This window comes from Mauremys reevesii, linkage group 7, assembly GCF_016161935.1.
Source record: "Mauremys reevesii isolate NIE-2019 linkage group 7, ASM1616193v1, whole genome shotgun sequence".
In the NCBI taxonomy this organism is placed as follows: Eukaryota; Metazoa; Chordata; order Testudines; family Geoemydidae; genus Mauremys; species Mauremys reevesii.
Window position 1 is genome coordinate 80,114,745 of NC_052629.1, and position 26,260 is coordinate 80,141,004.

The 26,260-nt window shown below is 42.3% G+C and overlaps 1 protein-coding gene across 2 annotated transcripts in view; it reads right to left on the bottom strand.

The window, feature by feature from the left end:
• Nucleotides 1–26,260, bottom strand: part of RAD54L2 (RAD54 like 2) — an 86,651-nt gene that overhangs the window by 29,453 nt on the left and 30,938 nt on the right. For both annotated transcript variants that reach the window (XM_039480802.1, XM_039480803.1), the window contains exon 2: nt 23,640–23,843. In XM_039480802.1, coding sequence (XP_039336736.1) covers nt 23,640–23,787 — 148 coding nt within the window. In that variant the 5' untranslated portion in view covers nt 23,788–23,843. The remainder of the gene's footprint in view (nt 1–23,639; nt 23,844–26,260) is intronic.

A 26,260-nucleotide genomic window follows, 5' to 3' on the forward strand; every position in this document is an offset into this window, starting at 1 on the left:
CAGCCCTTCAAGCAACAAAGCAGCTTTAGGCCCCTCCTACCCAGAACAGCCTAACAAAGAACTAATTATGTAACCATTACATAAGCTGACACACCCACCCACCCCAGCACACATATACAACCACTCTTTCCTGGTCCCCCGAAAGCTAGCAGGGCCCAGGGGAATACACAAGAAATCTTCCCCACCCCTCCCCTTGAATAGATCATCATGCTGTATAGACAGCCAGCTCTACAACCAGTATCCATCACAGGTAGCCCTTTCACCTAGGTCTGTGATCCGCTACATTTCATTCTTAGCTTTTGCTATCTTCCTCTTTTCTCTCACTCACATTCTCTTTTCTGACCTGCAGTTTCTGCTTCTCCAGGTAATCAGCTCTTTTCCAGTCACTCTACTTCCCCTTTCCTATTTTCCCCACTCAAGCCTACCTTGTGGCAGGGGCAGCGGCGCCTTCCCAAAAGTGTGTGTGGGGCGGGGGAAGCAGGAGCGACCAACAGCTTTTTTGCCGCCCTAGGCGGCGGAAGATCCCGCCCCCAAAATACCGCTGACTACCGGGGCGGTCGCTGATCCGGCCACCGCGGTTGCTGCCCCCCAAATGTTAGTGCCCTAGGTGACCACCTAGGTCACCTAATGGGTTGCACCGGCCCTGGGGGGGAGGGACCCCTGCCCCCTCTGTGGCCCGCTCCATCCCCTTCTTCCCCCCAAGGCCCCATCCCTGGCCAAGCCAGAAGCCAGGGAGCCTGCCCTCCCCAGCCTGTGTCCCCACCCCACCCCAGATCCCCCGCCCAGGGCAGGAAGAGGGACCCTTGCTCCCCACAGCTACCTGTGCGGCTCTTACCCCGACCTTGCTCCGGCTGGGGGTCCAGGCCTCAAAGCCATGGTAAGAGCCACCCGGGCAGCTGTGGGGAGCCATGAACCCTCACCGGCCCTGGGTGGGAGGTCCAGGGACACGGGCCTGGGACTGTTCTCACTCCTCCCCCCGGGCAAATGGAGGGTCTGCAGCTCCCCACAGCTGCTCAAGCTCCCCAGCTGGTTGGGGTCTGGGGGGAAGAGGAGGAGTGGGGCCGATGGTGAAAAGTGGACAGGACAGGCCCCTCCACTTTCAGAAAGTCGGAGAGCCATGGCCCCCTGGCGCTCCCTGTTCCGGCACTCCTGCCTTGTGGGGACTGAACAGAGGACTGCAGAAAACAACTTTCAATGTCACTCCACCGGAGAAGTTTGCTAAAGAGCCAAGTGAGGCATCCCCTCACCCTGCAGGAGTAGCCCAATGCAGCTCAGAAGTCTGCAGTGCATAGCAAAGTCTTTGTTGCAGAGATGCAACTTGTAGAGACTACTGCTCCCAGCAGGCAATGCTTCATCTTGACCTCAGCTGGACAAAGTCGGTCACTACTGCTTAGGGACCCTAAACTCTGATCCCTTGGAAAGCACAGCAGCCTCTCTTAGCATAGCCTATACCTTACTCTCACTGACGAAAGAAATGGCAATTGTATGAAAAGCAATCATTAGAGGGTACATAACCTAATTCCCACTCACTCTCCCTCCTCAGATTTGCACACAGTGTAGACCTCTATAGCTTGTACCTTGCTATGAGTCACGATCATGGCTATACTCTGAGGCACAAAAGTGAATCTTCCAGTCTGTACATGCTCAAGCCCTGGAGCTTTCCTTCTGATGACTGATGCTTCCTCTGGCCTGTCACACAGCACACATATCAACTCCGTTGTCCTCATTAGCACTGCTGATTTATCTAGAAGTTAACAACGCCAGGTCTCTCTTTTGTACCGGTCTCAAAAACTAGAGGCAGAGTATGTCGTAGGAGTATAACAAACAGCTTCACTTGCAGTTCTAGTAACACATTTTTCTAGATATTTATAAAGTGATCACTCACTGTAGTATAAAGGCAGCATCTTTGGGGCCTGCAGAGAGAGGGAACAAGGCAGAGCGCTTTGTATAACAGGACTCCCATCTGGCTCTGGGATGGAGGGATAATATGTTAACAGGCTCTGAAGAAGGTACCACTGAAGACTCTTCAGGACACAGTTATAGGGGTGGAAGTAAGAAAAGGAGAAATCTTGAAGGGAGAGGAGGAGAGCAATCTCCAAATTCCTTCTGGCTGTGAAGGAACCCACAACACTGGAAGTTTAAAAAAAATTAAAAATTCCCTCTCTTTTTCTGAGTTTTTCATAGTGCATCAGTTGCAGATGATGTATGCTACACAAGAAAACTTATTTCCTGGCCTAAAAGAATCATTCACAAGTAAGAACCACCAATCAAACAGGAAAAAAAGGAGACAGAAAGAAGCAACACAAAAATGGAGAAGGAATGAAAAGGGCCAAGAGTGCTTAGAGGCAAACTGGAACATCAAAAGGCCAACTTTGGTGACAGACAATGTATCTTCTAACCCTGGGATTATGCAAGAAGAACGAGATCCCAGATATCCAAAAGCTCTTGTTCTGGCCAGGCCTCACTGCTGCATACACTAAAGCGACCCGAGTTACATAAACACTAAAGAGCACTTATATAAGCTTTTGTATGGAACACACTTACAAACATCGACACCCCGAGCTGAAGGAGGAAAGCAGGTAGCTTGGTCTTGGCTGGAACAGCTATGTATAACTACATCCATCCCATAACAGCCCCCCTCTTAGTCTAGGTGCTAGACAGCACTACTCCCAACACACAAAATTTGAAATGCATGCCACTGTTCAAATAACATCCTCTTCCTAATCTATGCCAAGAACCATGGTCTAATGGCTAGAGCCCAGGACTGAGAGCTAGGGAACCTGCTTTCTATTTCTAGCTTTGACACAGATGTACCATCACCCCAACAGGGATGTTGTAAAGCTCAATAAAATATTCACATAGTGTTTTATGATCCTCAGATGGAAGGACCCAGAGAAATGCAGGGTATTATTATTCAGCATCCCGATTATAAAATCTAGAATGTATTGACTTTTATAACCACTACCCTCAAAATATTAAATGAAACCGCCCTCTCATACACACACAATTCAGGCACTAGCCAATACACCCCAAAATCATGGAACTGTACTCCATCATTTAGTATTAACCCATCTGTGATTCACTCACATTTGTCCTTGCAATCATCCTCCTCCACACCCAATTTAGTTAGACAAAACTAACGTCTGCATGACTCCAATGCTATAAAGCCAGGAAATGTTTCAGTCTCCAGAGCTGAGAAGTTTTCAGCAAGCTGCTACTTCAGTAACTGTATGTAGGAAGGGACTGAAACCTTGCCTTCTGGTTAGCCCAGTTAACCAGTATTCTAGTAACCCAGGATATATTTTTTAAACTAGGCTGCCAAAAATTAGGTATCAAAATAAAAGTGACCCGATTTTACACAGAGCACCTACTGACTTAAATGGAAGTTCAGAACCTCTAAAAATAAGGCCATTTTCATTTAAGTGCTTAAATATGGCATTAGGCACCAAAGTTGAAAATTTCAGCCCCAGTAAACAGAAATATTCCTCGGCTTATCATGTGTCCTGCAAGATGGGTCAGTCTTGAAACTACCATTATTTTTGTAGATCCATGTAATATTCAGGGGCTCGGAAAACAGGATGAGCAGAGAAGGTGAGGGAGCAGGCATTTTGCCTTATGCAATGATTATATAAGGATTAGTTTACTGTAGGAGGTTGGGAGTCATGGTATTAGTTTTATACTAGGATAGCCTCAGGGTAATGAGAGATAATAAAGAGGAGATTATTGCTGCCACACGCTTCCAAGGCCACCAAAACGGCAAAAAAAACAACTACAGCAAATAGAACTTTACATTAATCTTTGCTCCCAGCCCTCACCACAGCCTCATTCAGGGCTTGTTTAGAAAAAAGGATATTTAATCTTGATCAGTGTTTAAAGAGCTGCATGAAAGACAATCCCTTCACAAAGTATCCTTCAGTGTCTGAGTGCCCCTTTGCCATCACTGGTATTGTTTATGGTGGCAATGGTGCAATGAAAGAGCGGTGAAACAGTAATACCTGGCACTTACATAGCATTTTATGTCAAAGGGCTTTAACAAGCATTAATCGATCCTCAGGATAGCTATGTGAAGTAGGTAAATATCATGCCTATTTTACAGACAGGGAAAATGAGGCAATGAAATTAGGTAGCTTCGCTGAAGCCAGAGTCAGTATCAGAGCTGAGATGAGAACTCCTGAATTCCTAGCCCTGGCCCTACACTCAGACCACTAGACTAGACTTCCTTCCTTAAACATAATTTTTACTGGAAAAATGGATATGGTATTTAGAATAAAAAAAACCACAGGCCTCAACTCAATTGCCACTTTCTGCTTCAGTCCATAAAATAATTTCAGGGGAATTCTTAAGGACTTTGTTTAATTAGAAAGACTTCACTTGAAGAAAGATGCAAATTCAAGAGTTTGAGTCACTGTGTCATTGCTGTGCCTTAGCATTTCTCTTGTTCTCCGCGGCCAGAATAACAGAAAGCACCTTGAAAAGCTGAATAAGATTGACATGAAACATCAGAGCTTGGAGAACTATTTGTTTTTGGGTTCATTCTAAAATATTGGTGCTGTTCAGCATACTCTGAGACAGGAGCATTGAACCAATCTGACACAGAACACAAAAGGGCTGCAAAAGTATTCAGAAGAATCACATCAGTCAAAGCCTGAAGAAGCAGCCACGATATCAAGAGGAGGCACCACTATCTACCCCAGACCCATAACATTTAAGATAGGAACAATTGGCTCAATAGATTCCAGAAAGAAAACAGTGTTCCCACAACAAGGACTGGTCCTGCACTGGGCTCACTGAAGGAAGATATTACAATCAGCGCTGCCATAACAGAGAAGGGGCCTTGTGGTTTGGTTTTTTCCATTAGCAGTCAGTCATTTACCTTACATGATGATATACTCAGCTGAAATAGGGTGCAGAGAGTGTACAGTAACACCGCAAAATTTCACCACATGGTGGTACCATAAAAATTTGGAAAATTTCCAGATCCCAAAACATGTTACAAAATGCAGCGCTGGCAACTGGGAACATAATGCTGTGTCCCCAGCACGTAGTGGTTGATCTACCCCTAAAGAGCTGTATATTGAATTAGACCAATCAAGAGCCATTTGAGAGAGAGAGAGAGAGAGAGAGAGAGAGAGAGCCAATCTGTGCAGAACCAGACAGGAGTTTCTATTCCTAGCTCTGCCACTGACACATTGTGTGATCTTGTGCAAATTACCTAACCTCTCTGTGCCTGAGCTTTTCCCCACTACCTCACAGGGGTAACTGTAATGCTGAATTGTTTTCAAGGTACTTTGAGATCCTGAGATGAAAAGTGGCTGCAAAACAAAGTATCACTGATGAGGATTACTAAAATTTAGTAAAAAGCAACAAAGAGTCCTGTGGCACCTTATAGACTAACAGATGTATTGGAGCATAAGCTTTCGTGGGCGAAAACCCACTTCGTCAGACGCATGTAATGTACGTCTGACGAAGTGGGTATTCACCCACGAAAGCTTATGCTCCAATACATCTGTACATCTGACGAAGTGGGTTTTCGCCCACGAAAGCTTATGCTCCAATACATCTGTTAGTCTATAAGGTGCCACAGGACTCTTTGTTGCTTTTTACAGATCCAGACTAACATGGCTACCCCTCTGAAAATTAATAAGTACACAGTGTTCGATCTCTGATCAGGGCTTTATGCCAATACAAATAAATAAGAATGGGAAACTATTCTAACTTAACTTTGTGAAGCATCCTAGAATTCTATTCTCCCTCCCCCCCGCCCATCAAATCCCCCACACACATGATGCAGGAAACCCAAGTCCTGAGGATCCTCTAAATGAATCCTTCCCAAAAACATGTACCATTGCAAACATCCTTGTCATTGGAGAGGGGCTGCTCCAGAACGCCACCAGCCAGACAGGGACTGCTGCAGAACACAAGCAAAATTCTCCCTCAACCCTCAGAGCTGTCTGTGCTCTGACAGCCTGGAATCTAGGACAGAGCTCAAGCCTCAAACTCCAATCCCTGTGCTATACAATGCTGTGCAGGACTAATCTGTGGTCTTGCCCCAGCTTTCATAATTTTCACCAACTAGATCTTTCCATTTATAATTCTTGGTTTTACTCTAACCTGGAGCTCTCCCCATCTCTAATCTGTAACCTCAAGTGTATCACCATTGAAACCACCTTCCCTTCTTATTTTTTCCCCATCTTAAACTCTGTTACCCTACATTGGGTTGCATAAATCATTTATATGTTCCATATTCCTAGTTTATCCAAGTCATTCTGAACTTAATCCCCTTCCCTTTTCTATCCATGCCCTCCCTTTCAGATTTGGTTTACTCATCCTGCCTGCACAGTCACTCTTCCAGATAAAAGGCACATAAAGCGAACAAAATGGATTCTAATAAGACTTCATGAGGCTGTTTACTGGTCCGACACACACTGAACTGCTTGCTTTTACTCCAAACGAGGACCACACACATGGGGCCCTATGCATGATAGGGAACTTAAAGGTGGACCCTGCAGAGTCCATTGTTTCCTTTACATGAGGTTCATGAGCTAGAGCAATAGATCCCATAACCTATATCCTTCCGGTGGGGTAAGAAGAAAAGAGCTCCATCTTTGATATAGGGTCCACCTGATACTAAAACCAAAATGTAGTACAGTAAGTGTAAATGGCTAAAGGAGAAGTTTCTCTCAAACATTACTTCTTCACATTAGAGACCAATTTTAGAGGCTCCACCTCAATGAGGCAAACTATATGTCGATATTCCTTAGCACATCCCCCCTTAATGGGAGAGGGAAAACAAAGAAAAAAAGAGCTGAGCAGTTCTCGGCAGCCAGACACAAATTAGAGACTGCTAGGAAATAGGGAATGGTGCTAGAGAGATCATGTATTGCTTGACCAGTGCCCTGAGGTATTGCAGTTGTCAGCAAGGGTTTAACAAGTAGCAAGTGGCTTCAATACGTTATCACCATCCTCTCTCAGCAAGGATTTCACTAACATGTGTTCTTAGAACTCCATCAGGAACAGAGGAAAAAGCAAGAAATGAATCAAAAAAGGGAAAAGGACAGAGGATACTGAAAATATGACATCCTTGTTCACTAAATAACTACTCCTACAACTCAAAGAGCCACAGAAACTAGAGCTGTGATCCCGTCAGACAGATACAGGAGGTTTTAATCACTTCCTTTACTAAAAATGTCAATTTTACAAACAAAACTAGTAAATGCAAATAAACAAACAAACAAATATCACTACGCAAGGAACGTTTTTCTTAAATTTGCTCAGTCAGAATTATATGTGCATTGAAAGGCCCTGAAAACTGAGCCAAATCCATCACTGTCAGACAAATGCTAAATCAAAAACCATGCCTTGCAAAACTCCCTTGGATCCCAAGCGAGCGATTCTAGGGGGCACTCTCCAAGTATCAAATGCCATATACCAACATGGAGGTATTAAAATGAATAGTGTCACCATAAAGCAGGAAAAGAAAGACTAAAAAAAAAAAAAAAACCTGCATCTTACCTGGAAACTGCTGAGACTCATCCAAGAGTAACATGCTGCTCACAGTACTCTGCTGACTGAGGCAAGATCTCCGTCAGTGACCAAGTGGCTGGTTCAGCGTTTTAGCGGCAGGTCAATATGGCAACAAGTTATCAGCCTCCTCAGCTATTCTAGTCTCAGGGTCCTCAGGCCAAAAGTTTCTAGTCACTCCCAACAGTTTGTTATCTCTGCCAGGAGCACAGTAAGCACTAAAGATGCTCTGCTAGCTTTGTGAATGTGTAACTGGGAAAATGCCCAGTGACAAAGTAGTCCAGGGCGGAACACAGACTAAGTAAAATCCTGGTGCTTCAGGTTCCTGAAAATAACTTTGGTAAATAGCACTTAGTGCTCTGTTCCACAAACCCGGTGTGTGGGAATCTGTGAGCATATATCCTCCAGAACTCAGCTGTGGCTGAGTGGGGTCACTGTTCTATTACTGGTTAAATATGCCTAGTTTCTACCCTCAATAGAAGTGTCACTATCTCCCTCCCTTGCTCAGATACTCAAACTGCACAGTCCAGCGTAAGGTAGGCGCTGGATAGCTAGGAACCAATCACCAGAACTGTTCTGTCCTGTTAGCTTGGAATCAGCACATGTGCTAAATCAGAGGCAGTAACCCCAGCCACTCTTGAGAAAGGGGAAGGTTTTAAAAGGCAGAAGAAGAGCATGTAAGTGAGGGGTGTGTGGGTATGTGGGCAGGCATCTCTTCTCTCTCTGGTGGCTTGAGCAGCAAAGTTGCACGCTGCTCAGATCTGATCCCATTCACTCTGCCTGCAATCCATTTCAACTAACAGCAGCAGAGGCGCAGACCAGAATAAAACAAAACTCCTTACATAACCATTCAAACTCAACTGGGGCCCCACAGAGGGGGAATTCCAACAGGCAACAGGAAATCTACAGCCAGAGATGCACAGAATCTCAACTATACACCAGAGATGATCAGGGCAAAGAGAAAGGGGGGAAATTAGAAAATAAGTAGTCTTTGGCTTTGGAAAGAGTTTTGTTATCTGTGATTTTGCTAATTGCTCACATGGTGTTTGCTAACATAAAACAGACCACTTACGTAAAACTAGAAGACTGGAAAAAAATCACTCAGGAACCTGTAACCACCTTACACAACAGACAACAGAGTAACCTGTTTATTTTTTCCTTACATTAACATGTTTTATATCATACCCCCCGAAGGATCCGAACACAATGAAAATGCCACTAATAAGATTTGGGGAGCTGTAAGAGACAGACCTTTAGTGTTTTCCCCAGGAACTGAAATTACGGGAGGTGTTCGAATATATGGGAGAGGACCAACGAGGCTTGAGACTGCAAAGGTGAAGGTGGGCTGTATGGTATCATAATAAAAACTGAAAAATGTTTCACAACCATTTTATTAGATTTAACTCATGTTTTAAAATCATCCCAGAAATTAAAGTTGGCTACTCAAGCCTACTATGAAGCACAACATCTACATCCTTCTTTGTTTCTTGTTGTAATTTTTGTACAACTCTTTGGTGTCTTCTTGTGTGTCCGTTACTTCCAGTTCTTCATGATATGCTCATGATCAGGCAGAAGGCGACTTCTTTCAGAACACAAAATTCTATTCAATGAGGAAAAAGAACACTCAACTGTAGCTCGTGACTGGGAGTAGCAAGAGGTGAATTCCTACTTCTTTCATCCCAGGAAATATAGCACAAAGATTGGGTCAAACCCCTAGTGATGATAAAGAAGAAGTTGAAGTTAAATCTTCATTAGTTCGTTGTATGATATTCCACTCTGTGTTCAAAATTTTCTATTCTGTCGTGATCACATGGCAGCCCCATTTCTGGTAGTGCCTCACTCCACTCAACTGTAAGTGTTTTATAAGACAGGCATCTATAAAAGCTACATGGAGGTGGAGCAGAAACCAGAAATCGCTACTGTAGATTTATAAGAATCAAGTCTGTGTACTTTTTCAGCTGGCTTAACAAACACTTCTTGTCATCTTCACTTATGGAGTACATTTTCAATGAATATTTCTGATTGATCCAAGGGTAGCTTCTATTGATGGACAGAGATCTATTACTGTTGTAGCAGATGCCTGGATTACATTGTTTAATGACCCAAGTGGTTTCAACAGTAGACTTACAAGAGAGAGAATGGTGATAGTCTTCTCTGAACTTAGTAACAAAAGTAGCCCACCAACCTCACTACTTAGATCTGTCCTATCTTGTTGGATACTTTCCAAAGCCAGTAATAATGGTTGCAATAATTTTAAGACAACAGCCAAGACTTGCTCATGAGAAAGCCAGCAGGTTTTCCCAGGTTTGTCTAATTAGAACTCCAGTCCCAGTGTATCTTCTATTTGTTTCCAAGACATTCCGTCCTTTTGGACTCTTGCTGAAAAAGAAGAGTATAAAAAAGCCATTACATTTATAGCTTTTAATATCTTTTGAAGATTCTGCAGCTTGTACTAGCACGAGCTGGAGTAGGTGGCCTCTGCAATGTATATAGGAAAGATTAGGGTTATACTTTTCTCTGAGTAAAGCTTGTGCTCTACCATGTCTTCCAGAGAAGTTTGCAGCTCCATCAAATGCATAAGCAGCCATCTGGGGTTCAATTTACAAGTATTTAAACTCTTCTAAGATGTCACAGATGCAGCTGATGGTGTCTTCTATAACCTGAACATCTAAACTGCATCTACTAGCCTATCATGGACATCAAGATAACATACACAATGACTTAATACTTGATGCCTATTTGCATTGGTGCATTCATCGGCCACGTATGCACATTTTTTGAATATGGTAAGAAAGTTCTTCATTTTTTCATCTGCTGAGTCTTTCATTGTTGTACCGCATGCTTCTAGAGAGTCAACTGAGTTGTTTTTTCCAGAAAGATAGCGAGCATTTGCCAATCTTGTTCGAAACCAGCGTCCAACTTCAGGATTAACAAGTGACAATGCACTTAACACTGACCTCCAGTTTGCAGTGTGTGGCATCTCTTGCTTAAAAAGAAAGTATGATGCAACAGCCATGTTGGTTCACATAAACTGAGTTGTGTCTCCAGCATTCTTAACAGCCTCATTAAGTTCTTCTAAAAATGGCTTTGACAGTGACTGGCTTATAAGGCTTTCTGCATGTTGAGGCAGTCCAGAGGCATGGTGTTTCCAGTCTTTTCAGATAGGTTGCCAATATTGGCTTAGCTGATCAGTCTGGCAAACCAAGCTCCTCCAATTTTACCATATAAATCCATGATATGCCCACATCTTGAATACTAAGTGCAGTTCTGGTCACCTCTCTCAAAAACGATATATTGGAATTGGAAAAGGTGCAGAGAAGGGCAATAAAAATGAGTAGGGGTATGGAACAGCTTCCATATGAGGAGAGATTAAAAAGACTGGGACTGTTCAGCTTGGAAAAGAGACAACTAAGGGAGATATGACAAAGGCTTATAAAATCTTGACTGGTGTGGAGAAAATGAATAAGGAAGTATTATTTACCCCTTCACTTAACACAAGAACCAGGGTTCAACCCAATGAAATTAATAGGCAACAAGTTTAAAACAAACCAAACTAAGTATTTCTTCACACAACACACAGTCACCCATGGAAATTTTCGCCAGGGATGTTGTGAAGGCCAAAATTATAACAGGGTTAAAAAAAAAACAACTAGATAAGTTCATGGAGGTTAAGTCCATCAATGGTTATTAGCAAGGATGGACAGGGATGCAACACCATCTCTCTCTCTAAACAGGAGAGAAAAGCAGTCAAATAGTGCCTGTGACTCTTAGGGAAAGCCCACACCACCAAGCAAAACACCTGTGCCCCACCCTCTCTCTCTCTCTTCACTAGGATATGGCATCCAAACCTCCTGCTTAGGGAGTGCTGTTCAGTTGTGGGTGACCAGTGCTTAATTTGTAATGAAAGAGGTGCCAGGGCTCAAGCAAGTGTGTTACTTTCATAACTGATGTGGCAAGCCCAAAGATCCCACCAGGGCTATGAACTGCTCAGCCTAGAGGTGCTGGGGCTCAGCCCTGGCAAGCCCTCAAACAAATTAAACACTGGGAAAGACTCCCTCATTCAGGCAGGCTAAGTACAGTTCTGCTGTCCTTTACTCATACAATAAGGATAACAACATTTCATGACCCCCCACATTTAAAATTTTTTATTAAAGTAAATGTTTGAAATGAAATATACACAGGTTGAGAGGGAAGGTAGGTACTGTACATCTGGGGTCAGGCTGGGTTATAGGGGTTACAGACATCGTTTGCAGGGATGAAAAGATACATACATATTGCATAACTGGCATAGACCCAGATTGGGGTGCAAGGGTTTTTAAAGTGTCAGTGGATAAGTGGGCTCGGGTACGCCACCCATGAAATGAATAAGGAGTCCAAGTCAGCATCGATGGAGACAGTGATTTGTAACCCAACACCAGCCAAAATTGATCACTTGGGCAGCTCAGCTCTGTCTGCTGGATACTTAGAGTAGATGTGTTCATGTAAATACAGTCTGATCCTGAAGCCTCTATATCAGGGGTAGGCAACCTATGGCACGTGTGCCAAAGGCGGCATGCAAGCTGATTTTCAGTGGCACTCACACTGCCTGGGTCCTGGCCATTGGTCCGGGGGCCTCTGCATTTTAATTTAAATTTTAAATGAAACTTCTAAACATTTTGAAACCTTATTTACTTTACATACAACAATAGTTTAGTTATATATTATAGACTTCTAGAAAGAGAACTTCTAAAAAGGTTAAAATGTATTACCGGCACGCAAAACCTTAAATTAGAGTGAATAAATGAAGAGTCGGCACACCACTTCTGAAAGGCTGCTGACCCCTGCTCTATACCCACTCCTGGCTCATCACTAGCTGTCAGGGGAGAGCTCATTCAGACCTTGCTTACAAATCATAATTTGAAATTATAAGGTAGGCCAATACAGCCGAAGCAAATGCACCGACATTGTCATAAATAACAGCTGTATGAGGAAGCTAGTCTTTGTTAAAACTTTTCAAACCTATTATGCTTTCTCAGGTATAAGTATTTTCTCATATATTATATATGCTTTTAAAGTGTGTATTAATGTTTCGATTTCAATTCAAATTTCCAACCAAAGACTAATTGGCAAGACTAATGGGGTTTGCTGGGGAAATTCGGGGAAATCCCACTCACCTCTTCTCCCCACACACAGGAAAGTCACTCCTCTCTACTAGCAGGGCTGTCACACCACAACACTGGTAACAGGAGCGAACAAGTTTCACGGCTATGTTTGACACACTACGCAGCTAATGATCATGCATGACTAACCTTGCTACAGAGACCTTCTCCATGTCAGATTCCATTCACAGAAAAACTCAATCATAGTAGAAAGCAATGTGTCTGTGGGTGATGGACTAGAATGAAGCATCCACTGACTAGGGAACTCTTAAATTACTATAATACAAATAAAAACCTCATTCACTGAACATCTGATCATCTTAGACATGATGTTATCACAAGACACGGCAAGGCCCTTTTCTCAAAAGAGGTGGGAGTAGAAAGTATATATATTTCTTCTCTTGTTACTCAGCTAGAGTTAAGCCCCTTTGTTTTCAGTTTAAACAGATTTTTACCGGAAAAAATCCCAGGTTTTACAAAAAGTATTATTCAGTTTTTGCTGATTTTCACCCTACATTTGTATCATTCAAATATATAAAAAAAATTGTTTTATTAGGAAAATACAATACATTGCATGATATATATGTATTACGATAATACATTAGTCTGTGTGTATATGCAAAGCTGCCTGTTGAAGTACGGATATGTATTAGTCTAGAAGATACACACAATAAACAGGCACACACGTGTGTGCATCTGAATCTCATGCCCATCACATACACATTTCAAGTTGTTAGTAGATAACAGTTTAAAGATGTGACACACTAAAATGGGAAGAAAAGGAAAATCTGTATCAGAATACATTTCAGAACAAAGAAATATTTGAAAGTTTTCAAAAAACAAAAACTGAAGAAAAGGATGAAGTTGCATGTAAGCAGTGCAAATGGTGTGGCCCCATGTTTTAATTCTGCAACAAACCACACTGAATACTTCTTCCTCCTGTCCTTCCATCAACCAAAATAAACCTTGCTATTTACCCAGAAAAAAATAAGGTTTTTTTCCCACCAATTTTCACCTCTTTTTGTTGTCGTAGTAATAAACACTGATAAATTCCCGGGAAAAATAAAATAAATTAAAAGCTGAAAATGAAGGTCCCTAGCTACAGTGAAGAAAAATACTGTGGGGACATAATTTTAAGTCTTTCACTGTCACCTGAGAGTGGGGAGCACAAGAAACTAAATACTGCAGCAGTATAATGCAACAATACGACCTCTAGAAAGGTCGCATGTGAAATTGGGGGCAGGGATAGCTCAGTGGTTTGAGCATTGGCCTGCTAAACCCAGGGTTGTGAGTTCAATCCTTGAGGGGGCCACTTAGGGGTCTGGGGCAAAAATTGGCCCTGCTAGTGAAGGCAGGGGGCTGGACTTGATGATCTTTCAAGTTCTAGGAGATTGGTATATCTCCATTTATAAAAATCAGTTTGACAAAACCTCAACTATTTTTTTGTGAACAAAAACAGTCCGCAATATGACACAACTGGTAGACAATACTAGGAGAGGATCAGCAAGAGCAGACTGTGACAGAAAAATACCGGCATAGATATGCGGGGATTCCAGGAGTGAAATAGTATAATATGATCCATTTATGTAAGGACTGAAGTTCACTTAGAGGTCTGTTTCAGAAACTTGAGCAGTACCTACCGGCACGATGTGCAATTACAGCCATTGGTATTAGGCATCTTATTTTCAATGGCGTTAGAATTCAGTGAAGACTTAGAAGCATCAAAATATTTTTACTGCTTTGGAGTATATCACAACTTTGAAACTTTTTAGGACTGTATAGTAATTAGGGCTTGCCTGTATACATCTTATTGAGAAGAAGTTATCAACTCGGTAAAAGAAGGAATTGGATGGTTCAAAGGCTAGGGAATGGGATGCAGAGCCTTTCATCTCCATGTAACTGATTCAAATCCAGCCCAGTCTCGTACTTCCTCCAGGAAAAGTTTGCAATGGCCAACAGGGACAAATATATTAGGGAAATCAAACATGAGGCCGAGGCCTCTGCAGCAGGCCTTACAATACATGAATGGGATCGGTACAAGTGATCCAAGCATGAGCAGAAAGTCTGAGCAAACACATTTATGAAACTAGGAAGTAAGATTTAAAGGCAGGCATCTGAATGACAAGAGGGCGGTTTCCACAACACGTTCGTTATAAGGATGCAACATCAGGAAAACAAAAGACTAGTGCATCAAAGAAATAGGATGCCCTAGGTCTTTCCTTTTCCATGGTTGAATAAACAGCACATTCCCTTCTGTGTCTTACAATGGAGAGTGGAAGTGAACTTTTCCATACAAGGCAAAGAACCAGTGTTGTCATTACCTTTTACCATGACAAATATGCACCACGTATCATCAGCACACTCAAGTAGAGTTCTTGTGCCAGAAACTGTCAGTTCATAAAATGATCTCTTCATGGGAGTTAATTTATTATAGATAAGCCCATTTATGGAATATCCTTTTGTGAGGCCAGTCTTGTCAGAGTAACTAGGAAATTGCTCCTCCACCAATTTCTTTGGATCCAATGTTTTTGTTACATCTCAACTGTATTACACAGACACACAGTAAGAAAGATCTCCACGGCTGGACAATGGCCATGCTACATATTCTCTTCCAGCTGTGATGGTTCCCTCCTTTTCTTTCCTATCACTTCTTACATGTTGTTCACCTTCCAATAAGAACATACGAACGCTCATACTGGGTAAGGCCAGTCTGCCTTCTGACAGACCACAAGAGCTACAGAAGAACAACAGCTACTCTCTACAAGCCAGACCATTCTTTCTCTTTCCCATCTTAACTACTCTGTGCCATCTGTGCTATTCCTCCTCATTCCCACAGCTGTCTCACATGCTGCTGAATTTCTAACAGCTGCTCTCTGCACACCCCATTGCTCATCAACAAGTTGAGGCTGTCTACAAATCTGGATTGCTTGTAAGTTACTGAGAAGAGGACATACCTATTAGCATCTAGTACTAGCACAAACAATATTCTGTGTGCTAGTACTAGATGATAATTGGTATGTCCTCCTTCCATTCCCCTGTTCAAAGGCACTAAGTAACTTGTTTTAGAAAAGGGATTTTATCTAATATGGAAGTATAAAGCCTGAAGTTGCATTTTTATGTCTATTTTTGTGTTACTTGTATATGTTTCCTTTCTCTTTCTATTTCATCTTTGAATCGGTGGTTTTTCTATTAAAGAACCTTTTGGTTTATTTTTACCGCAAGCAGGTCTCTAGTGTGCATGTGTGGAGTGCGTATCCCAAAGAAAGTTGGTAACTGGGGGACTGGTTTCACATCTTTGGGGGTGACAAACCAGTGAGGAACAAGCAAAAGTACTGGTAATTAGAACTCAGGGAGGATGAATTTGGGGAGATTCAGGACTGGGCGGGGGAGGGAGCAGTTTCCTGGTGTCATCTTGCAAGGAGTAACTGGCCTGATAAAAGCCAGGGTGAAACCTTATGCTTGTGGGCTGGCTACTGGTGTCAGGGATCTGAACCATCATGAAGGCCCCCAAGGTCACAGAGCAGTTATGACAGAACCCCTTACTGGTCTGCATGGTCCCCAAAACATCACACCCTCTCCCTAACTTCATCGTCATCATGGAAAAAAGACCACGAGAACATGGGGGTGTACCATGCTCCCACATGGAGAAGATGGGGGGAAGGACGGTTTAGATGCTGCTAATCAATCTATAACCTCTGAACTACATCAAATTCTACCTACAAAATATGCTTCAGCAGCAATTATGTGTACTTTGGTTTTGGGGTTGGGTTGTTGTTGTTTTTTTAAAACAGAATTTCATCCAAAGCCCACTGGGAGTCTTTCTACTGACTTTAATGGTCTTTGGATCAGGCCAAAAATACAAATTTGATCAACTTTTTTCCCCTCTATATCTTTGTTCATGTAATTTTGGTGCGTTTTCTTTCCCACATTAATTCATTTAGACACTCAATTACAGTATCCATGAGCAATCCAACAATTATAAACCAGAGAGTACATAATGGGAAGCAAAAATGCAGTAATGGAACACATTTATCCGTACCTACAACGCCTTTTGCAAGCCAGAAAGCACTATCTCAGCTACAAACTACATACAGTTTCAGATTTCAGCCTCATGCTTCTGAAGGAGGATTTTTAAACTATATTGAGAAAAACAACTTATTTTTAGAATAATGAAGGATACTTTGGCATTTAACTAAAAATATCTTCCTCCAAACCTGCTCTTGCACCCCTGCAACATGTAATATACAGTAAAATAAGTACATCTTTGATTTATCCTGAGCTACCATGTTTTGGTGAAACCAGCATATTCTAGTAAAATGCCTGCTGAAATTAAAGAAAAATTAAACCAGGAGCTGATATTTAGTTTAAGCCCACCCCCCAAAAGGAAGCGTTTAACTATGCTCATCATACGCTTCAGGTAACACTATTGGGGGTGTTGTCTAAAAGACAGAGCAGAGGACTGAGAGTTAAGATTCATGGATTCTGTTCCCAGCTCCATCACTGACTGACTAGGTGACCTTGGCCAAGTAGTACACCTCTACCCCGATATAACACGACCCGATATAACACAAATTTGGATATAACGCAGTAAAGCAGCGCTCCGGGGCGGGGCGGGGCGGGGGGGGCTGCGCACTCCGGTGGATCAAAGCAAGTTCGATATAACGCGGTTTCACCCATAACGCGGTAATATTTTTTGGCTCCTGAGGACAGTGTTATATCGAGGTAGAGGTGTAGTTATAATGCCACCTTGTTTTACTAGATCAGCGAGACCCAACACCCCAATCAGTGGGTTCAAGGGAAGGAGAGCTCTGGTGACATCACCTCCTTTTAAAATAGTAAAGCAAGTCATTACTCCTGGTTCATAACATTTTGACTACACCAGACTTTGTGCCACTCTCTCAGAAAGGAAGCTGCTGTCAGAAAGCTGGGGCGGATAGGGGGAGAGATGCAGTGGGGGAGGTAAGAACATCACTTTTGTTTGGAACTTTCCTTTATAAAAATCACTGAAGACTAGGAACCAGAGTTTGTGCATTTTGAAAGGCTAAACACAGTGAGAGAGACGGACAGACTGGCCTGAAGCATTGTTAGTCTGTAATACCCTGAAAGGGGGGAAGGAGGGGTTAGGGAGGGCCTTGTCCTTCCTTCCCACATCACCATTCAGGCCACGCCTTTTAAATAACACTAGATAATCCAGTTCATGGGGTTAGTTAAAATGCTGGAGTCAGACAGAAAGGTGCCCCCTTATCTTTTAAACCCATAGTATCTTCCTATGTTCCTCCAAGACTTACTAAGGTATATCCTGTATACACTAAAATGCCACCTCCCTCCTTTACACCCCTGGCAGAATATGCTCTACACAGATAGAACACAAGACACAAGTTCACAGAGAAAACTAGCAATACAGTCAACTGGCCCATGCCAGATTTACTAGAAAAGAAAAACAGAAATCAAAATGAAGTACAGAGTGTTCTTCTCAAAACACAGAGAAGGGATTTTCAGTGTCACCACTGCAGACTTAGCAAAATGTCTATATACAGGATATGTTCTTACAGGAGCTGGTGAGGTTCTACAGAACATGTCCTGTACACAGACATTTTGCTGAGGCCTGGTCTACACTACGGGGTTAGGTTGAAATTAGCCACGTTAGGTCAATTTAAAAATGAATGCGTCCACACAACCAACCCCGTTCCGTCGACCTACAGGGCTCTTAAAATCGACTTCTGTACTTCTTCCCAGCAAGGGGAGCAGCACTAAAATTGACTTTGCTAGGTCGAATTTGGGGTAGTGTGACCGCTCTGGACTGCGCTTTGAACTCTGATGCACTAGCCAGGTACACAGGAAAAGCCTCGGGAACTTTTGAATTTCATTTCCTATTTGGCCAGTGTGGCGAACTCAGCAGAACAGGTGACCATGCATTCCCCCTAGAATCGTAGAGCACAGAATGTTTCTGTGCTCCCTCTATCATCTCCGTCCCTAAGGTTATCGCAGATTAGAAGGCAAAAAAAACGCACTCGCGATGACATGATTTCTGAGCTCATGCAGTCCTCCTGCACTGATAGGACACAGCTTAATGCATGGAGGCAATCAGTGGCAGAGGCTAGGAAAGAATTAAGTGAGCATGAAGAGTGGAGGCAGGATGCGATGCTGAGGCTATTGGGGGAGCAAACGGACATGATGAAGCGTCTGTTGGAGCTGCAGGAAAGCCAACAAGAGCACAGACCCCCGCTGCATCCACTGTATAACTACCTACCCTCCTCCCCATGTTCCATAGCCTCCTCACCCAGACTCCCAAGAACGTGGGGGCGGAGGGAGGCTCCAGGCACCCAGCCACTCCACCGCAGAGGATGGCCCAAGCAACAGAAGGCTGTCATTCAAACAGTTTGATTTTTAATGTGGCTACAATAAGCAATGTGACCTTGTCCTTCCCTCCTCCCCCACCCGGGCTACCTTGTCTGTTATCTCTTTTTTTTTCTTAATTAATAAAGAAAGATGGTTTCAAAACAATAGTTACTTTATTTCAAAGGGGGGGGAGGGTGGTTGGCTTACAGAGAATTAAAATCAACAAAGGGAGCATGTTTGCATCAAGGAGAAACACACACAACTGTCACACCGAACCCTGACCAGTCATGAAACTGCTTTTCACAGCCTCTCTTATGTGCAGCACGCCCTGCTGTGCTCTTCTAATCGCCCTGGTGTCTGGCGCAAAACGATTGTCTGCCTTTGCTTTCACGGAGGGAGGGAGGGAGGTGCAATTGACGACATGTACCTAAAACCACCTGCAACAATGTTTTTGCCCCATCAGTCATTGGGAGCTAAACCCAGAATTCCAATGAGTGGCGGAGACTGCGGGAACTGTGGGATAGCTACTCACAGTACACCACTCTGTAAGTCTATGCTAGCCTCGGTAATGAGGACGCACTCCGCCGACTTAATGCGCTTAGTGTGGAAATATGCAATCGACTGTATAAAGTCGATTTCTAAAAATCGACTTCTATAAGATCGACCTAATTTCATAGTGTAGACATACCCCGAGTCTGCAAGGCCAATTCCCTCATCTTGCAAGAATTTACTATACTTTTCTCTGACAAAAATGTAAGACTTACTGTATCAAAAGGATACTGGTAGGTCCAAAATAAGGGGCAAAACCTGCAATCCTACTTACTCAAGCAAAGCTCCCATTGAAATTAATGGTGTTTTTGCCTAAATAAGAACCATAGGACTTACCCCACATTTAAAAAGCAAAACACACACACACACTTACCTGTATTAATAACTCTTTAGATCATTAAAATGAAAGCATCAATATCACTTTATTTTCACCATTAATGTTGCTTATTAATTATTATTATTTTGTATTAGTGAAGCATCCAGGAGCCCTAGTAACAGACCATGACCCCTCTGTGCTAGGTACTGTACAAACAGAGCATTTCACTCATGTTGGATAATGGAAATAGAAAAGGCAGTTTCTAGATATTTTTACTTTCTGTTTCTCATTAAACTAGCATAGTGCTGCAATGTCTGGGCTCCAGAGACTGATGAGGTAAGTTTAAATGCAAGTAAAATATCCCTATTAAACAACTGTAGAAATACTTCTATTAATTCTAGATCACTGGAAATACTTGTTTTTATAAAACAAATCTGAGGCCTAAATGGACCCGAAAAACGCCTTTTTCTGATACACTACATGCAGTTTAGATTCTGGGCTTGTCTACCTTGGGTCAACCACAACCAGCTGGCACAATATTATACACAACAGTCGTAGTCTTCAATTAATGGTAAGTCATGTTGAACATTGTGTCAGTTACTATGATCCATCAGGGCTGTGTATTAATATCTATTTTCCCAGCACAGAGAAGCCCACAAGGTTTAAATACATGCCAATACACAGGATGTTAACTAGCAAGTAAATCACCTGGCATGGAGAGGAGATTACTTATACGCCCAAGCTGTGATATACACCTTTCCTCAGAGTTTCCCACCAGCTGACTTAGAAGTAATGCTGATGGGCTCCAAAGGGACCGCATCCAGTTCTAATCAGCCAAAATAAAAAGGAGCAATGTAGAGTCCTTTAGCAGGGAAAATAAGGAGAAAAGGGCGAGATTACATACCTAGCCTCCCACCAAAATAAATCCTCCTGCTCTACAAATAGTATTTTGCTGGGTGAGTTATAGGCTATTGATAATGCTTTTATATTTATTTATAACTTTTATTATTTACTAGCATGGATCACTATGACATTTGCACAGAGACAGAGCAGGGCTTAAAAATACAAACCCTCCTGATTAATTTCAAAACCCTCCTGGGCTAAAGGCAAGTCCTTCCTTTTGTTTCATCCCCACCTCCATAAACAGAAGAGCCTGAGCCTCCTTTCCAAGCCAGTTTTATTATGGCAGGCTCCACTTTTTCCCTGCCTCCTCCCCCGGTTTCCAGTCACACCAAGAAGTGCTGAACTGTTCAGACTGCTTGCATCACAGATCTGAGGCAGAATGCAAGAAGCAATAAAGTTTGTTATGCTCCTGCACCATAGCAGATGGAATCATCTAATAAAAATATAGTGTTCCCCAAGGAGCAGCTGCAGTGTCTTATACTGCCCAGAAAGAGGAGGAAGAAAAAAAATTCATTGACTTTGGGATCTATTTTCCCTCAACATTCACCCACCCACATGAAATGCTGTTAAATCATTATTCTTAAATCTTCTGGGAAGCAGCAAAAATGATACAACATTTACCCCCTTTCCTCTTGAAACAACCATCCCCACTAGAACAGGGGTTCTCTATTAGCGGTTGAAGAGATTGGAAGTCACGCATCTTCCCTCCTTGGAATCCCAGTGGCATTTTAAAGACAGTCTTTCCAGAACTGAAAGGAGTTCAGCATGGGTCAAAAGTAGAAGGCAACAGACTAACATCTATCTTCCAGCACTGCAGAAAAAGTGAAAAATTATATTTTTCCCCTCACCTACAGCACCTTTTTTTCCACAATAAGGCCCTTCCTTGCCTTAGACACAAATATTCCCTGATTAAATGGGATGTTTGATGGGCTAACAATTACAGAGACAAGGTGGGTGAGGTAATATCTTTTATTGGACCAATTTTTGTTGGTGACAGAGACAAGCTTTTCATCTTACACAGAGCTCTTCTGTGTAAGATTGAAAGCTTGTCTCTCTCAACAGCAGAAGTTGGTCCAATAAAGATATTACCTCACCTACCTGGTCTCTCTAATATCCTGGGATTGACATGGCTATACCTACACTTCATATAACAATCACAGAGGCTATTGCATTCCTCCTCTATCCCTCATTTAGGATTGTACATAGACAGTAACAGGCCCAATTTATAGGATGCTATCAGATTAAGTCAGGGTGTCATGCCCACCTACCTGGGTAACTGTCACATAGAGGACTAGACTCAGCAAATTTTCACTTATCTTCATCTCCCAACCCCATACATGTAACAGGGGGTTCAGCTTACAGAACCCACCGATCCCCACTGAAGGAACTGTCCCCCAGCAAGCCACTGTTGATGGAACCTGCTTCAAGTAAGAACGCATAGTGTATTCACAACAAGGAGAGGGAACTTTCTCAAGATAATACTGCGCTGCCCCCTCCCCACTTGCCAAAAGCTGGGTTCTGTGGGTTTTGGCACAAGTACCCCTATGATCACAGAAGCAGAGAGGAACACAAGTTCACGTTTTTGATCTCCTTATTTGCTTTACAGATAGCACATGAGGCTGGCAAAACAAATTATTTTGGAAGTCTACTTAGTTTTTCACTATTTATGTTATGTACTTCTTCCATTTCCATCAAACTAGACAATGAAAATAGGCTAGTCAGTTTCAAGTCAATTTCACTTTCAATTTCATGCATCATCTTCACAATGCTGCAATTTATGGATTGCAAAATAGATGCAGAAGAATTTTTATTTAAAGAAAAAAACACTTTTCCATTGGAATTTTAATAAATAAATTTTAAAATATATTGGTCTGAGGTTTATTTTTAAAAAACTTAAGTTATCGGGCAAAGTTGACCTAACTGTGTCCTTTTAATAGTGTTAGGCATTTCTTTAATAAGGATTCAAGAATATCAATGTTCTTTACAAACCTGAATGAAGACTACAAATCTGTGCAGCAAAGTATCATAATTTTACAGATTAGGAAATTGAGACCTGGAAAGATTAAAGACAGGCTCAAGATCATAGAGAATCAGCCACAGTGACACATCCAGGAATATACTTCTGAGGTCCTTATTTTCAGTCCCCTGCTCTAACCACAGGCCTCACTGCTGTCAGACTTCTTCAACACAAAGTCAAACTAAAGCAGGAGTCCTATGACAGTTTCCGTTAGAGACTTAAAAATACAGAAGTATATTAGATCACCGCCAGAACGACTAGATGGACAGCATGGCTGTTCCATTATCTCATTCCACCAGTACTAAATGAAGGTTTTCCAAATCCAGGTTTAAATACAAACATAACCAGAAGCCTTGGAGGACGGCATCTGAATGCCAATACTCACAACTGCATCTGTTACAGTACTCTAGATTTCATTTCTTATCAGTTATTCACCCTGAACAGCAAATTTTTGAAATGTGATTAATCCATATCATTTCTCAGAGGCAGAAAACAAGTGACTCTCTATCAATACTAATAATAGGACAGTACCACCAACAAACAAATGAAGCTGAATTCCAGCCACTGCAATCAGAAATAATCCCAGACATCCAGAAAGAGTGAAGACAGAACACCACAGAGGGATTCATTCAATAGTTCAAACAGCCAACATTTTTCCTCGGGAAACGTTTGATGCACGAGCAATCTCTACACTTGAAATGCTCAGCAAAACCCATAACAGAGGTTTGTTTTCTCCCCTCTCTATTTAGATTTTATTTCCATGGGGCTCCCCCAAACCATACATTGAGAATTAGCAGTTCCAGTGATTATGCACGGTAAAGTGTGTGTGTGTGTGCTCACAACCTCACTCACTCACCATTCTCATCAAGTAAGTCTTCCTCGTCATCCCCGTCATTGTCCTCCTCCATTGCCTCATCATCTTCCTCCTCCTCCTCTTCCATATCCTCCTGCTCCAAGTCCGGGTCCAGGTCTGGATCACTCCCTGAGATTGACTCGTCTGACATGATTCCCAGTGGTGCTCCTTGTGCATTACCTGCTCATGGTCTATTGCAAGGCAGCCCTGGATGAGTAGGAAGAAAAAAATCCATTCAAGAAAAACTCAGCCATGCAGAATTTCAGATACAAAAGCCACCCAAGTGCAGCCCATGACAAGTTTGTGTGGTCCCATAACTGCAGTTAACATTTATCCTGGACATCAGAATCCTCTCAGAAGAATGAATCATGGACACAATCGTTAAAGAAGAGATGAGGAAGGCAGTAACCCGCACCCAATCTATTCACAGATGTTGCTTGAGTTATTGCCAGGGCTTGAAAAATTTAGCCAATACTCAAAAATTAAGCAAAGAAGCCATGGTGAAAGATGTCTGTGCTTCCATGACAGAACCCACGCACCAAGGCCAAAACCTGCAGAATGCAAAGAAAACATGCGTACACTGTTTATTGTGTACTGTTATTCCACTTTGGTAATTAAAAATAATAATAATCATCTCTTACTTTTGTAAGCTTTCTTCCCCTTGCTGGCTTCACTCCACCTATTCTTTCCTACAGCAGTGGTAATGCTGTCACTTTCTCTGTGGATTCCTCTTCTGAGTAGGTTTCCTTTTCCCCATCCTTTTCTGTCTCTCTACAGTGTGTTCACTACCTCCTCCTCTATACCATACTTCTCTTTTCTAATTTATATAATCAATTTCACCCCCTCCCTGCCACACACCCAAATCATACCCATCCACTTACACATAAGGTTTGGAAACCTAACTAGATGCCCAGGGAATTAAACGTATTAGCCAAAGTATGATATGAAAGATGGGCTACCTCCATGCTGTGCCCCTGATCTACCCACAATTAACTTTTCACATGTGCTTGCTCCCGTGACCCAAAGTGGATAAATACGAAACAAAATTAGCTATCAACTTCTAAAAGGAAAGTCCTCACAACACAGGCAAAGTCATCTGTAGATAGCATAGTCACTGTGCTCACCAGCAACGTACAAAGATGATGGAGGCTCTGGAACCAGTATCAGAGGCTCAACTGACATGTAGCAACTAATCACTCAAGCCAGAACATTTTGATTGTTATTCTTAGTACACGCAGGCCAGGAGAATCCTCTTGTGAATACTGGCATAACAGACTGCTGCTAAAATATTCATATTTTATATAAAAAATGATGCAAACACCTAAAAAATTCAAATATATTAATATCCAAATATACAACTATTAAAGACACAGGTAACCTTTCAATCTGATTTCAGATGTTGCTGTGTTTCTGAAGCATAGGGTCAAAATGCTAGCTGAAAAAGTCACTTCCAGGTAGGGTGACTAGATGTCCCGATTTTATAGGGACAGTCCCGATATTTGGGGCTGTGTGTTATATAGGTGTCTATTACCCCCCCACCCAACCCCCATCCCAATTTTTCATATTTGCTGTCTGGTCACCCTACTTCCAGGAAACAGAAAGTGGATTGAGTAGATCATTTGACACCTCTTCGTGTTCCAGCAATTCAGTTTCACATACAGACTTCATGTCCCTTGGGATTTTATACTGCAGCCTATTTACTCTAGTATCTGAGTACCTTCAACTTTTCACAGTGGTCTGTGTATCTTATAGGCAAAGACAACCTTCCTTTAATACAACATGAAGAAAGACTGTGACAAGGGTCCGGGATCCATTGGCTGCACCATCCCTTTTAAAGGAAGGAAAGGCGAAGAATAAAAGCTCGGGAGGGGATAACAATACATCAGCCCAAAAAAGACAGATTACAACTACTTCCTGTAGGGAATGGGACAGGAATACTGGCCTGTGGAGAAACTCTCACCTAGTCCCATCTCAGTTTGTCACAGTCAGAGTCTCTGTATACAATGACAAAGTAAACTGGAAGAAAAGGCCAAGGTGATCACGAAGGCACAGGTTTGTCAGCTCAGACCACCTATTGCCCCAGCGTGGATTTCATTACAGATCTTTCTGTTTGGAAGTGCCTCAGCTGTGTTTCAAGGAGAACAGTGTCATATGACAGCTGTATAGGGTTAGGGAATCTTAGTACTGGATAGGGTGGGTGGAAAGCAAAGTGTCAAAGGAGAGAAAATGAAGATAGTGGCAGATAACAACGAATCCATCCTTGGGAAAAAGCTAAAGAGGTGTTCAAACTTGACCCTCTGAAAGGTCACTATTCGACATAACCAGCATGGCCCTACATGTGCCTTATCAAACATTTTCCCTGTTCTTCATGGATTGTCAATCATCTGCTTTTGCCCCTAGCACCCATGGCACTTAAGATTTAAGCAACAATGTATTTGGGAATTGAAATATACATTTTAAAAAGACATGAGTCTCAAACTTTTTTCCAAGCAGTTAAAATAAGCCTGTATGCAAGCTTTCAACATCTACATAAACTTTTCATAACATATGCAGAACTTTCATTTTCTGGTATATTATTATTTGTATTAACACAGTGCCCTAGTCATGGACTTGCTAAGCACTAC